This window comes from Belonocnema kinseyi, chromosome 6 (genome assembly GCF_010883055.1).
Source record: "Belonocnema kinseyi isolate 2016_QV_RU_SX_M_011 chromosome 6, B_treatae_v1, whole genome shotgun sequence".
NCBI lineage: Eukaryota > Metazoa > Arthropoda > Insecta > Hymenoptera > Cynipidae > Belonocnema > Belonocnema kinseyi.
In genome coordinates, this window is record NC_046662.1 from 113,155,352 (window position 1) to 113,167,271 (window position 11,920).

Below are 11,920 nucleotides of genomic sequence, written 5' to 3' on the forward strand. Positions count from 1 at the left end.
AAAATTAAAATTCGAAAATTTTTTCTAAAGCCTCCAGGGGACTTCGTTTTCGCACGAAAAAATTTTATGTGCCCTTATTGCATCCGGACCCACAATTAGGCGCCCCAGCTTTCGAAGAAATGATCAAATGCGTGGTTGCAGCAAAATTGATTTCCGAAAGATCAATTTTTCAAATTGTTCATGATGTATGTTTCCCGCTCACTCTTTTAAAACAAAAGTGCCAATATGGTGGCGTTTCGTTCATAAAATGTTCGTGGTGTAGAAATAATTTATATTTCGCATGCTTCTATGATAATTACGACCCCAAATCATGTTCGCTAAATGTCGAAAGCTGCGAAACAGACCAATCGGTAGATGAATAAACTTTTATTTTGCGGCAAATGTGAGTAAACTTTTTTTCACCATGTCTCCTTTCACTGAACATTCTACTATATTTCTATGTCATCCCTGAAAGTACACTGTAAAAGGTAAATAAAATGATTTTCCATTGTTTCTATCCCACAAATTTACTGTTACTGTTATTACAAATATATTTAAAAAATAATAAAAAGAAAATAGGAATAATTAAAAAATAAAATAAAAATACAAAAAATGAGAGAGAAAAAACCCACTTGGCCGTTGCGGCTGGCCCGCTTAGACTTTGCTAGAGCTGGTAATCACTCGTAGAGCGAGTTCAGCTCAATTTTTGAAATTTTAAATCTCGAAAACGAGGCCCCAATTGGATAGACGCTGAAACTGTTTTTTTCATGAGGCCACAGAGAACAGGAGCGACTCACGATATCGAGGCCTAAGATGTTTACATTTCCAAAGGTTATTTTTTTATGAGCGCATCTGTTTTTAATCTTGCTTATTACAGAAGCCCTAGGAAAATATGAAATAAAATTTCCGTTCTATAAATGTCATTAGGGCCGGTTTTAGCTTAAAGTTTTTGAGTTATTATTTAAAATTTTCAGAAATGTATTTGTTACCTTAATAATTATGCAAGAATATCAAGCGTTAATGCAGCTCTGTTAGTTTTTCTTATTAACTACCCAATGCACACCACGAAGAGGTTGCTGCATTTAGAGTCCCGCCCTAAGCCGTCCCATCCATCCAACCAAGCGACTGTAATTTAATTAAGCTATCACTTCTGAGTGAATCTGAATTGAGATTTTATTTTGAAAGAGGACATCAACTTTTTCGATTCTATGATAGCCCTGATGTTTCACTGTTTCACCTTGTTGATCAACCATAATTTGAAGCTCGTCTGGTGTCACGTGTGCTAAGATTGGAGACTCTGTCAGTTCCACTGCATGCCAGTCTATGGGTTGGGGCCACATGGGTGTACCCTCTGTTAATGAGAATTTGGTGGTTTTGTAATTAAAAGTAAATTTATTGTTTGTTATATGTATTTTGGTCCTTTCTTCAGGCACATGAAAACGAGAGAAGAGCAGAGGCACTCCTACGTGAGGGCAAGTTTGAAGAGGCAGCAAGATGCCATAAAAGAGTAGCGAACCTCTTGACCGAAGCACACTCTCAACTAGAAGCTCGAAAACTGGAGAAGAATTTTTTTAACCCTCGCTCGGATTCTTCACTAGAGTCTCTTGCTCTACAACGAGATTATCACAACAGGCAGGCCAGCATAGTTAGGTGAATTGAATTGAAAATTATTTTAATAATTTAAATGAAATTAGGAAATTATTGAACGAAATAAATGCATAAATAATGCATAAAGAGCCTAAGCCATTCTCCACTTTCTTGTGGAGAGACTAAAAACATGTCATAAATTCAGTATGGCCATGAAAAAAAGAAAGTTTTTTTCCGATATTTTTATACTGTATCAAAGCAAAAAAAGCTTGCTTACAAAATGCTATTAAGTTTCAAGAAATTAATAAAACAAGTTGTCGAATCGCTTCTAGCAATCAAAGAAGAAAAGCGCAGTTTGATTTTAGCCCTTGTGTGTACACCCAATTTCACCTACGTTGTCCGCACTTCGAGGGTACCCGTGTACCTACCTCTCTTTTTCAATTTTTTAAATATGTATGCGATACAAATCTTTTCTTTGTCGTTTAGTCCAATAAATCAACCTCAGAAGTGAGTGCCAGACGCATTTTTAAAACAATATACGTACTGTAGCTCGTTTAAAACGAGAAGCGAAGGTGTTGATCAGCCTGCGACTTTGATGTAGTCAGTGCAAATCGTCTTTGGCAAGATTACTATATCCATGGCCACAAAGTTTTAATGTGGATTCCTATAGGATTTTTAGCGAAAAAAATAAATCTGAAAGTTTTAAATCGATATCTCGAATAGTTTTCGATTTTTCGATTTTTAAACCTTTTTTTTTAATATACATAATTTTTTAAGTTTATTCTGATAGACGATTTTTGTAGAAGAAAAAAGAGTTTTAATGTGGATTCCTATAAGGGAAAAGGGGCAGAGGTGTGATCTTACATTATTTCTATGACCAGTCACAGGGGTGACTTCCTTCCCCCACAAGGCGTTGGAAAAGGGGCAGGGGTGCGATCTTACATTATTTTTATGACCAGTCACAGGGGTGCCTTCGATATCTCTTAACAATTTTCGAGATATTGATTTAAAAATTGAAGATGCGTATTTCTCGCAAAAAATCCTATAGGAATTTACAGTAAAACTTTGTCGCCACGGATATCGTAATCTCCCCTCGTATTTTTCGGTGGTGCGGATGTGTAAACACAGATGTCAAGAATGTAAACAATAAAGGTTTTTATCATCTTAAATTTCATGTATCCTATCATTACTAAACCCATTTCACGTTAATAAGTCAAATATCTTGATGAAGAAGTTATAATCCACTCAAAATTGAATTTTTTCTATTCCGGGTACTCTGATACCCTGGGTGTGTCCACCAAGAAGGTATACTTAAAGTCGTTTATTTTTGCAAAAAAAATGTTTAATGGCCTATACGCACGATTTGCTTACAATTGAACCAAATAAAGATGATCTGGAGGCCCGAAGCGGAATTTTTTGTTATTTCACTTACAAACAAAAATGCACCGTGTGGGTACATGGTTACCCGGGTGTGTACACAAGGGTTAATGGTCTTATCGGTTAACTTCAGAAACTCAAATTAAAAAAAAAAGTTGAATCGATTGACAGATTTCTTGCCCCGTTGCTTCTACCAAGCAGTGACTGTATTTAAATATTTAAAAAATATACAGATTTGAGAATAAAATAAATAAAATAGACATAAAAAACTAACTTATTTATAGTAAAAATGGTTATCTATTTCTATATTTTCATTTGGAATGAAAAAAATAAAACAAAATTTTTTCAACTAACCCATTTTCGTTACGGCTATTGAATCGATGAATTGAACTAAAAAAAGTTAGCTCAAATCGAGTCTTCCAGTTTCGAGAAAATTGAAAATGAAATTATAACTCAGAAATTGCGTAAAACTGATAAAGTCGACGCTATTTACCATGCTGTGGATGGGACCGTAGGGGAGTAATTTTCCTGGAAACAATGTTACCCCACTCTTGAGTCTGATCTTGATGCGTGGTGCTTGATACGAATTGATTTGCTTGCTACGTACGTTGCCGCGGTCGTGGTGCTGGAAGAGCTCGACCGAGAGTTAGGAGAAGCGGCAAGGTAAATAGCGTCGACTGTATTTTAACTCTAAATAGTGAACGCCATTATGTTTTGGAATATTTTAAAGAAATAAAAAACAAGTTTGCTCGAGAAAATTGAAATTAAAGTTCTTACTTTGACGTTCGAAAGAGACTCTTTCAACTTTGGATGAGAATAACACAGGACCACAAAATGAAATCGAAATGTCCTCCGACCAAATCAAGTGGACTATACGTTTTCGGGTGCGCTGAACACGAATCAAGGTCATGATCATGATCAAGGTTATTTGAAGGTCAACTTCGTTGATTTGAGAGATATCATCTTTTTGAGCTCAGATTCTGGAAGAGCGGGAAATTTTACGTTTGGATATATTTTGACCCACGGGACCCAGTGACCTCTGGAAGTCATATATATGCTGTCATTAACAAAATAAATTCACAAATAACGTGTTCGTTCACTGGCGAAATATCTACGAAGAGATTTTCTTTTATGTAGAGTAGTAGTATCTCTCTTGAGAGACCAGCAATTGGATACGGCCACGGAAACGGCCTGGCGCCATCTGTTACCTAAAAGTGGCAATTTCTTAGGGTTGAATTCCACTTGTTTACATGCGATTGAAAATAAATGAATTTATGCTGAAAGTAAGAGTCTAATCATTAGATAATGAGAGTGTCTGTAGGAAAGCTGATAAAATCTCGAGTTAGGGAAAACAAAACTTTTTTTCGAGTGCATTAAATGGTTTGGTCGGAGGTGCGTTTTGATTTTGTCTTGTCAATGACAGATCTCCTATCTGATTACAAATATCACATAAAGTACTTCAATACTCTTCTTTTTTGAAAAAGAAATACTAAGATATCTGGAAAAATTATTGTGTTAATTAAGTCAGTAATATAATATTTATACGATTTATTATTTTTGTAAACGTAATGCTAGTTGTGAGATTTTGAGGTTAGAAAGTTTAATTATCCCATAATATTAATGGAGTATATTTTATTTTAATTTCAATTTCATGAAGTACATTTTGTAAACAAATATTGTTTAAACCAATTTAAGGTTGTTGAAAATAAGTAATAATTTATTACTTTAACGTTTGGTGAATAATTGAAAATAAATGTATATGACTTAACGATAATACAGTAATATTTTTGTAAAAAAAAAGAATTTTAGAAAAAAATTATTTGAATAAATGAAATTTGTTTAAACAATGAAACATGTATTAAACAATGGTGGTCAATATTTTACTGAAGAAATATGAATACAGTAGGACTCGTCGGATCGGGACGGACCGGGTCTCCACTTTCGATCAAGCAGGTCGCTTGGAGTCTGCTGCGTTTTTACGCGGGTGCGCCTACCTATCACCGTCAGTGGAGAAGTTTAAGAGTGGGGACTACATCCCTCCGAGGATTTCGATGCGACGAGTCTCGATGCGACATGTCCTACTATAATTATTATTTTGAAAAATACACAATTCCGGATAAAAATAAGATTGGTATTTTGTTGTCCTAAGTATCTATGATAGTGAATTCACAAAATAGCAATACTCATCAAAAGGAAAATTTCAAGCAAACCTACATGTCATTATATTTAATTGATTTTTTCACAGTGAGTGTCCCGTATCTCGTTTATAATTTATAAATATTTTCAACATAAAGAAGAATTTTAGGAAATATATTTGTTATTTAATCAAGACTTGTAATTTAACGTCGTGTTGGGGAGAACTAACTGATGCTAGTCTGATAACGCTGCACTGAATTTGGCTTATTCCCTCTACTTTCACTTCCGCACCCTTATGACATGAATTACTGCTAAACTTTTTCCCTTATTCAATGTTTCAGGATAAAAATCGATAGAATGACTTATAGCTTAAAATCCTGTTCTAATTAAAATTTACATCATGAATACGCTTGTTGACATTCTACCGTAAATTTTTATGGTTATGTTCATAACCAACAACGAAACTAGAATGGGTTTAGTTGGAATGAAAAGCCCTTTTTTCAGTAAATATGTTTGCAAGAAAGTTTCCTCTATTATTTAGTTTCGTTTTGAAAAATGTTATATACATTTTGAAAACAATCATCTACTTATTTATTATATTTAAAAAATGCACACGTGCTAACTTGTGTAAATTTTAAATTTCTTTCCCCCCCGGAATTTCAGGCTTTGGCCGCCGTGGGCGCTGCCTGTCATATCCGGTTAATATCAAGGTCATGTACGTACCCAATAGCCCGCCATCATACTTATGTCCCAATAACCTTCGTATCTTCTTCCGAAATCTATGAAGTGTTGGTGAAATCTCTCACCCTGTTCCTCGTTGAAGTCCCCCAAATTCTCCGGGAAGTAATCAATATGGGAGTGATGAAAATGGATCTTTAAATTTATTAGACATCCCATTTATTTATAATTTCTTAAAATTCTATTCACAATGTTCTTGTAACCAGCATCTTTATTATTTCCTAGAAATTTCTGTTCAACTGCTCTGAAACTTTGAAATGCCGGTAGCTTCTTGTTTACCATTCTTCTTTCAATTTCTTTATCCTGCAACAGTTCCCTTATCTGTGTGCCATCAAAGACTCCGTCATTAATCTTAGCTGCAGGAAATTTTATAAACTTCTCAAAGATGTACATAAAGCCATCACTTCCTCCCGGTACTTCTTCATTGCTTTGATGAATTGTTTAACCAAACCTAGCTTAATATGTAGAGGTGGAAGCATGAATTTATGTACAGAGATAGGACTTCCGTGTATAATATTCTTTGTACCTGGTGTTAAATTTTTGTCTATGTGGCCAGTCTTTTTTCGCATAATGTTGCTTTCGGTCAACTGCTCGCTTCGACCAACTGCCAGCCATGTAAAATTATAATTCAATTTCTAAAGCAGTAAATGAAGATTATCATATTCTTCTTTTAACACGGCAGAATGACCGACTGTTATAGGAGCATATATATTTCCATTATGGAGAAAATAGCTTTTAAACTTCTCTTCAAAGCATCTATAAATATACGCCTGTCACTAGCTTAATACTTATAGCACTTGAATTAATTTATTAGACCTGCAACATCGTTACAATATACCAAACTAAATTTCATTTGAAAAAAATGTCCTAAATGAGCAATCTCGATTTCGTTAGAAGTATGTACGAGTTCCAGGAGCTAGAACCCTTTTTTCTTTTAATATAGATGCTGCTAGCTCGGAAAGCTCTTTCGATAGTCCTTTGTCTCAAACCAAGTCACTCAGTTCATCTTGAGTAAACGCATTAGAATTCGTATGTTGATCATCAATTTCTTCCGTTTTATCTATAAAACTGTGATTATTATGTACGTCTCTTAAACCTTCAACTTACATTAAAATATTTTCGGCATCTATATTAGAAGAATCTTCATTAGTCGACATTTGAATTTCTCTCATATCATAGAAAATGGTGATGAGGACAGAAAGAGTCAGACTGAACAGATGCATTCGATTTAAGAGATATGTTTTTACGCTTGTACCGAGATGTATTAGTTAAGAAGAAACAGCAATCCGTGTTATGATCTCTCGGATTTCGCCAAAGTATTAGTGAGGAAAATATTGTTTTTTTTTCTGATAGTAAAGTTGCAATCTACATTATACGCATATAGTTTTCGGAGCCCAAAAAATGTTCATTCCACTAGTATCTAGTCTGAAGAAATGTCTGTAATTTTCTACATTGATGGTTATCCATCAATGTAGAACTGCGGTCGCATGATGACGATTACGGGCCCGCTTGCTCATCCTCACAAATCGCCGATGCTAGGGTTCCGAATCCCTGCATCCTATAGCTAATTTTTCTTGTGCATACCATGACAGATTCACCCCTTCACCTAGAGACTTCACAGAAAAAACTGAAGGTAAATCTTATTGCAGCTAAATTTGTAGGGAATAAACTGTCTTTTGTTCTCACAAAATTCGTCATGGCCGTCTTGAAAACTGCAACCTACAATCCTCCATTGCTGAATTGAAGTTAGCTGACGGGGAATGAAACAGACGAATCGGATAAGTTCGACTTCATAAAGATGGTCGTGCCGAATTGTAAGAGCTGTTAAAGTTATTTACAGGTATGGGTAAAGGTGAAAAAATACTTACTCATGACTTACTGCACGAGCGATTGCAGGAGAATTGCGCCAGAATTGCAGAAGTTTCTGCAATTAGATGTGAATCTAAGTGCGAATGTAATTTCTTGTGTATCCAACTACTATGACTAGATACTTTTCAGGGAATTTAGAATGATCGATTTCACCTTTATATTAAACAGAATGGTTTTGACCTTCATATGACCTCTAGAGGTATCTGGGACCCATGGGTAAAAATATGTCCAAACTTAGAATTTCCCACTCTTTCAGAATCGGAGGTAAAAAGTATGATATCTCACGAATTAATAAGGCTGACCTTCAGATGACCTTGATACTGACGTTTAGGGATAATAGGGGCCACGGATTCGTGAACTTTTCGATTTGATTTGTGGTCCTTGTAATTACTCCAATTATTTCTGTTTGTTATTTTGTGTCAGCTTATTTAAAATAACAAATAATAAATTTATTGTTTTATTTAACACTACATTGTATTATGTTATTATTTTAAGCAAGTGATTATTTCAAGATAATGAAGGAAAAATTTTTTATTTTGAAATACGTAGCCCCAAAAATATCCTTTTGCTGGAAAATTTATTCAAATTTCTCTTAATTTTTTGAACAAAATAAACCCGATTTCGAAAACTTGGCGCTTGGCTCCTTATGCATATCCACCCCCCAATTTTAGTCAATTCGACTGAAGATAATTTGAGAACAGAGGCGGCGGAGCCCTAGGGAGTACAGGGGGCAATGTCCCCTCCTCAAAGACTCAACTACGTAGGGTAAAGTATTAATGTTCCTCCTCTAAAATCAAAAGAGTGAATTCACCGGAACGTTTGAACTTTTTCAAAAAACTACCAAAAATTCTTATGAAATAATTGAAGTCTTTGCGAAATATTCTTAAAATAGTTTGAAGAAATTTTTCATTGGCATTAGCGTCTTAAGAAAATACTTAATTATGAAACATGCATTTCTTAAATTATTAGACTGGCAAACGTTTCGACTACGGATAGGGGTCCTCCTCTGTGCCAGATATAAGATTTAAACATATAAGATTGAAATTAAATTAAAATTAAAAGTTTAGCATTCAGTATTTTGTTAAAAAAATGTGTTTTCATAAATAAACTTAGTATTTGTATGTCGTGCAGTTCCTCTCTCTCTCTCTCACTCTCTCTCCCTCTCCTCCCCCCTCTTTCTCTCCGCCTCTGACTATCCTTCTCAATCTCTCTCTCCCTCTCTTTCACCGTCAACTCCCTCTCTGTGTGGTCGTCCCGTTCCGTCGCAGAAGGATGAGGTGATCGCAGGGAAGTAAATCACTTCGTAATCCCAGAAACACAAAAATCACAAAAACGTCGAATAGATACACACACTTGAAGTTGGAGGTGAAGTTAATGGAAAGAAACACAAAGTCAGCGATTGAGAATTTTTATAAAACAACTTACAGGGTTCAAAAAAACGGTGCTTTAATTATTAAACGGGCTGTGGCCGTAATTCTACCTGAAAATTGAGATGACCGATTGCCGGTTCCCTTTAGGAGGCGACAAACGTAGTGACCGCGTGTTCTCAAAATTTGTTTCGCTTTACAACAGGATAGTATATTTTTGAAAGTTTTTCCACGTCGGTTCTGAAATTGACAGCATTCTCATTACCCGCAATATTTAATATTTAAATCCGTGTGAAATTTTTGGAAAATCATTCAAATCTCTGTAGAATTATTTAAATCTGTCCGAAACCTTGGCAAAATATTTTAAATCTTTGCGAAATATTTCATAATATTTATGAAAATAGTAAAATCTTTGGAAAATCATCGAAGTCTTTGTGAAATCTCTTGAATGATTCCGAAATCTTTGTGGAACAATTAAGGTCTCCGAACACTTTTTAATTTTTTTAAAAATCGTTGCGAAATCATGGAATTCTCTGGAAAATAATCGAATTCTTCTTTGAAATCTTTTAAATCTCTTCGAAATATTGGCCTATATTTGTGAAAATAATGAAATATTTGTGAAATATTTGGAAAATCATAGATGTCTTTGTAAAATATTTTTAAGTGATCCGAAATCTTTGGGGTATTAAAAAAAAAGAAATATTTGATAATATTCGTGAAATTATTGAAATCATCGAATTCTTCGTGAATTCTTTTAAATGTATGCGAAGTCTTCGTGGAACAGTTGAAGCCTTTGAGAAATATTTTTAATCTATCCGAAATCTATGCGAAATATTTGTAGAATTTTTTAAATCTTTAGGAAATGTTTTTAAAATTTTGGAATATTTGCTAGATTATTTACATCTTTGTGAAATCCTTGGGATATCATTGCAATCTTTGGGAAACAATTGCAATCTTGGTGCAATCTTTAAAATCTATCGGAAATCTTTGTGAAATATTTTTAATCTTTGTAAGATCTTTGAGAAATCATTTAAATATTTGGCAATGATTATAAAATCTTTTTTAAATATTTAGAAATCTTTGCGACATCATTTTAATGTTTTTGAAATATTTTATAATATTTGTAAAATTATTTAAATCTTTCTAAAATTATAGAAGTCTTTGTAAAACTTTTTATATTCATCCGGAATTTTTTCGAAGTCTTTGAAATCTTTCTGGAGTCTTTGGGTAATCCTTTAAATCTTCGACAATAAGAATTTTATACATATATTTCTAAATTATTATTTATTAATGACTATTTACTGTTTACTTATTATTAGGGCCAATTTTTACATAGTATAATACTATTTTCCGTGTATAAATTGTGCCATTGAATACACTAAGTCTACGCCTCTGCCCCTACCTAGAAAAAAGCCCCGCCGCTTCTGGTAGAGAAGAAATAATAGCTATTTATAGGTGCAGAAAATACATGATGTCAAAATTGTTTCATACATACATACATACATACATACATACATACATACATACATACATACATAAAAACATACATAACAAAAAGTCCTTCCTATTTCATTCGTATAGTTATCACAAATTACTTAGTTATCACATTTCTTTTAAGGATGAAGCAAGTGCGGTATGAAGAGTACAAAGCGACACTGGAATCACAAAGACGAGACTTCTTTCATGCGAAAGAGGTTAACAAGCGATTTTATGAAGACAGTGTGAATGAAATTTTGGGAGAAAAGTGTGAATTTTCATTAAGGAAAGCAATTTATAGAACTATTGAGGAACAAGATAGTCTTTTAAATGTACTCGAGTTACCACATATAGAAAAAGACAAAGAAAACCACGCGTATAAACACCCTAAGGATACAGGAACTGTCATCGAAGAATTGCGAACCGTCAACTGCCAACTTAGGTCTCTTGTAGGCAGTTTGCTCAGCCAACTGGAGGCTAAAGAAAATCAAGTTAAACAACTGACCGAGCGTTTACATGCTTTTTCCGTCGATACTTGTGAAGAAATGCACGCCGATGACTCACATTCCTTTCATTTGGCACCTCTTCCACCTTTGACCCCACTCGAAATGCCACGATTCGATTTTACTTCGACTTGATTTGACTGAAAAAAGTCGGTGAAATCGCGATCCGACTTACTCTTCAACGCCGCTACTTCTGAAAAAAAATCTATACCTTAATATAAAATGGTTATATCTCTATCTGATTAGAAAGCACATTTCATACATGGATCGGTTTGCTGCAATTTGCCAATTTCTACAAAGTACCATAGATAATAGGGTCATGTGATTATTTTATATTATGCACATTATATTCTTTTTCATAATTAGTTTTCTCAAAAGAACTTCAAGTAAGTGCATAACTTACTTATAATTGACTATTCTCTTAGGAAAGATTTCGGCCACCCGTATAGAAAGTATATGTGACTAGTTCTATTTATGATTGAAATCAAAGCATAAGGCATAGCGCGAAAATGTATTTTACTTTACGGAAATAATCATACTTTTTATGTAAATGTATTTACAGTAGAAGTTCGATAAATATCGTGCTTCGGGGCTGCAGGGCCGAAAAATGTGCTATTTTATGTGTTTTTAAACAATATATGGTTTGAGAAATGTTGGATTGAATGAATTATGTTCAGGTTTATGGGTGTATCGGGTCTTCATATCTGCCGTTAATTTTGCTAAATGCTCAATCTTTATTTCATAAAAACACAATTTTGAAAACCTCCAACAACAGATACATACTATAGGGATGTACGGGCACTTTCATTATGACCCAATGGTCAGTGAGAAATTAGCTTTTAATCAACTAAAAAGGAACTTGCAACAAAAGTGTTCAAAATCAAAAAG

The 11,920-nt window shown here is 34.1% G+C and overlaps 1 protein-coding gene across 1 annotated transcript in view; it reads left to right on the forward strand.

The window, feature by feature from the left end:
- The window catches only part of LOC117174864 (nuclear receptor-binding factor 2-like), a 56,047-nt gene extending 44,352 nt beyond the window's left edge, over positions 1-11,695 (forward strand). The window contains exons 2-3 of the mRNA XM_033364265.1: positions 1,409-1,629; positions 10,672-11,695. Coding sequence (XP_033220156.1) covers positions 1,409-1,629; positions 10,672-11,167 — 717 coding nt within the window. The 3' untranslated portion in view covers positions 11,168-11,695. The remainder of the gene's footprint in view (positions 1-1,408; positions 1,630-10,671) is intronic.
- Positions 11,696-11,920: the final 225 nt, after the last annotated feature.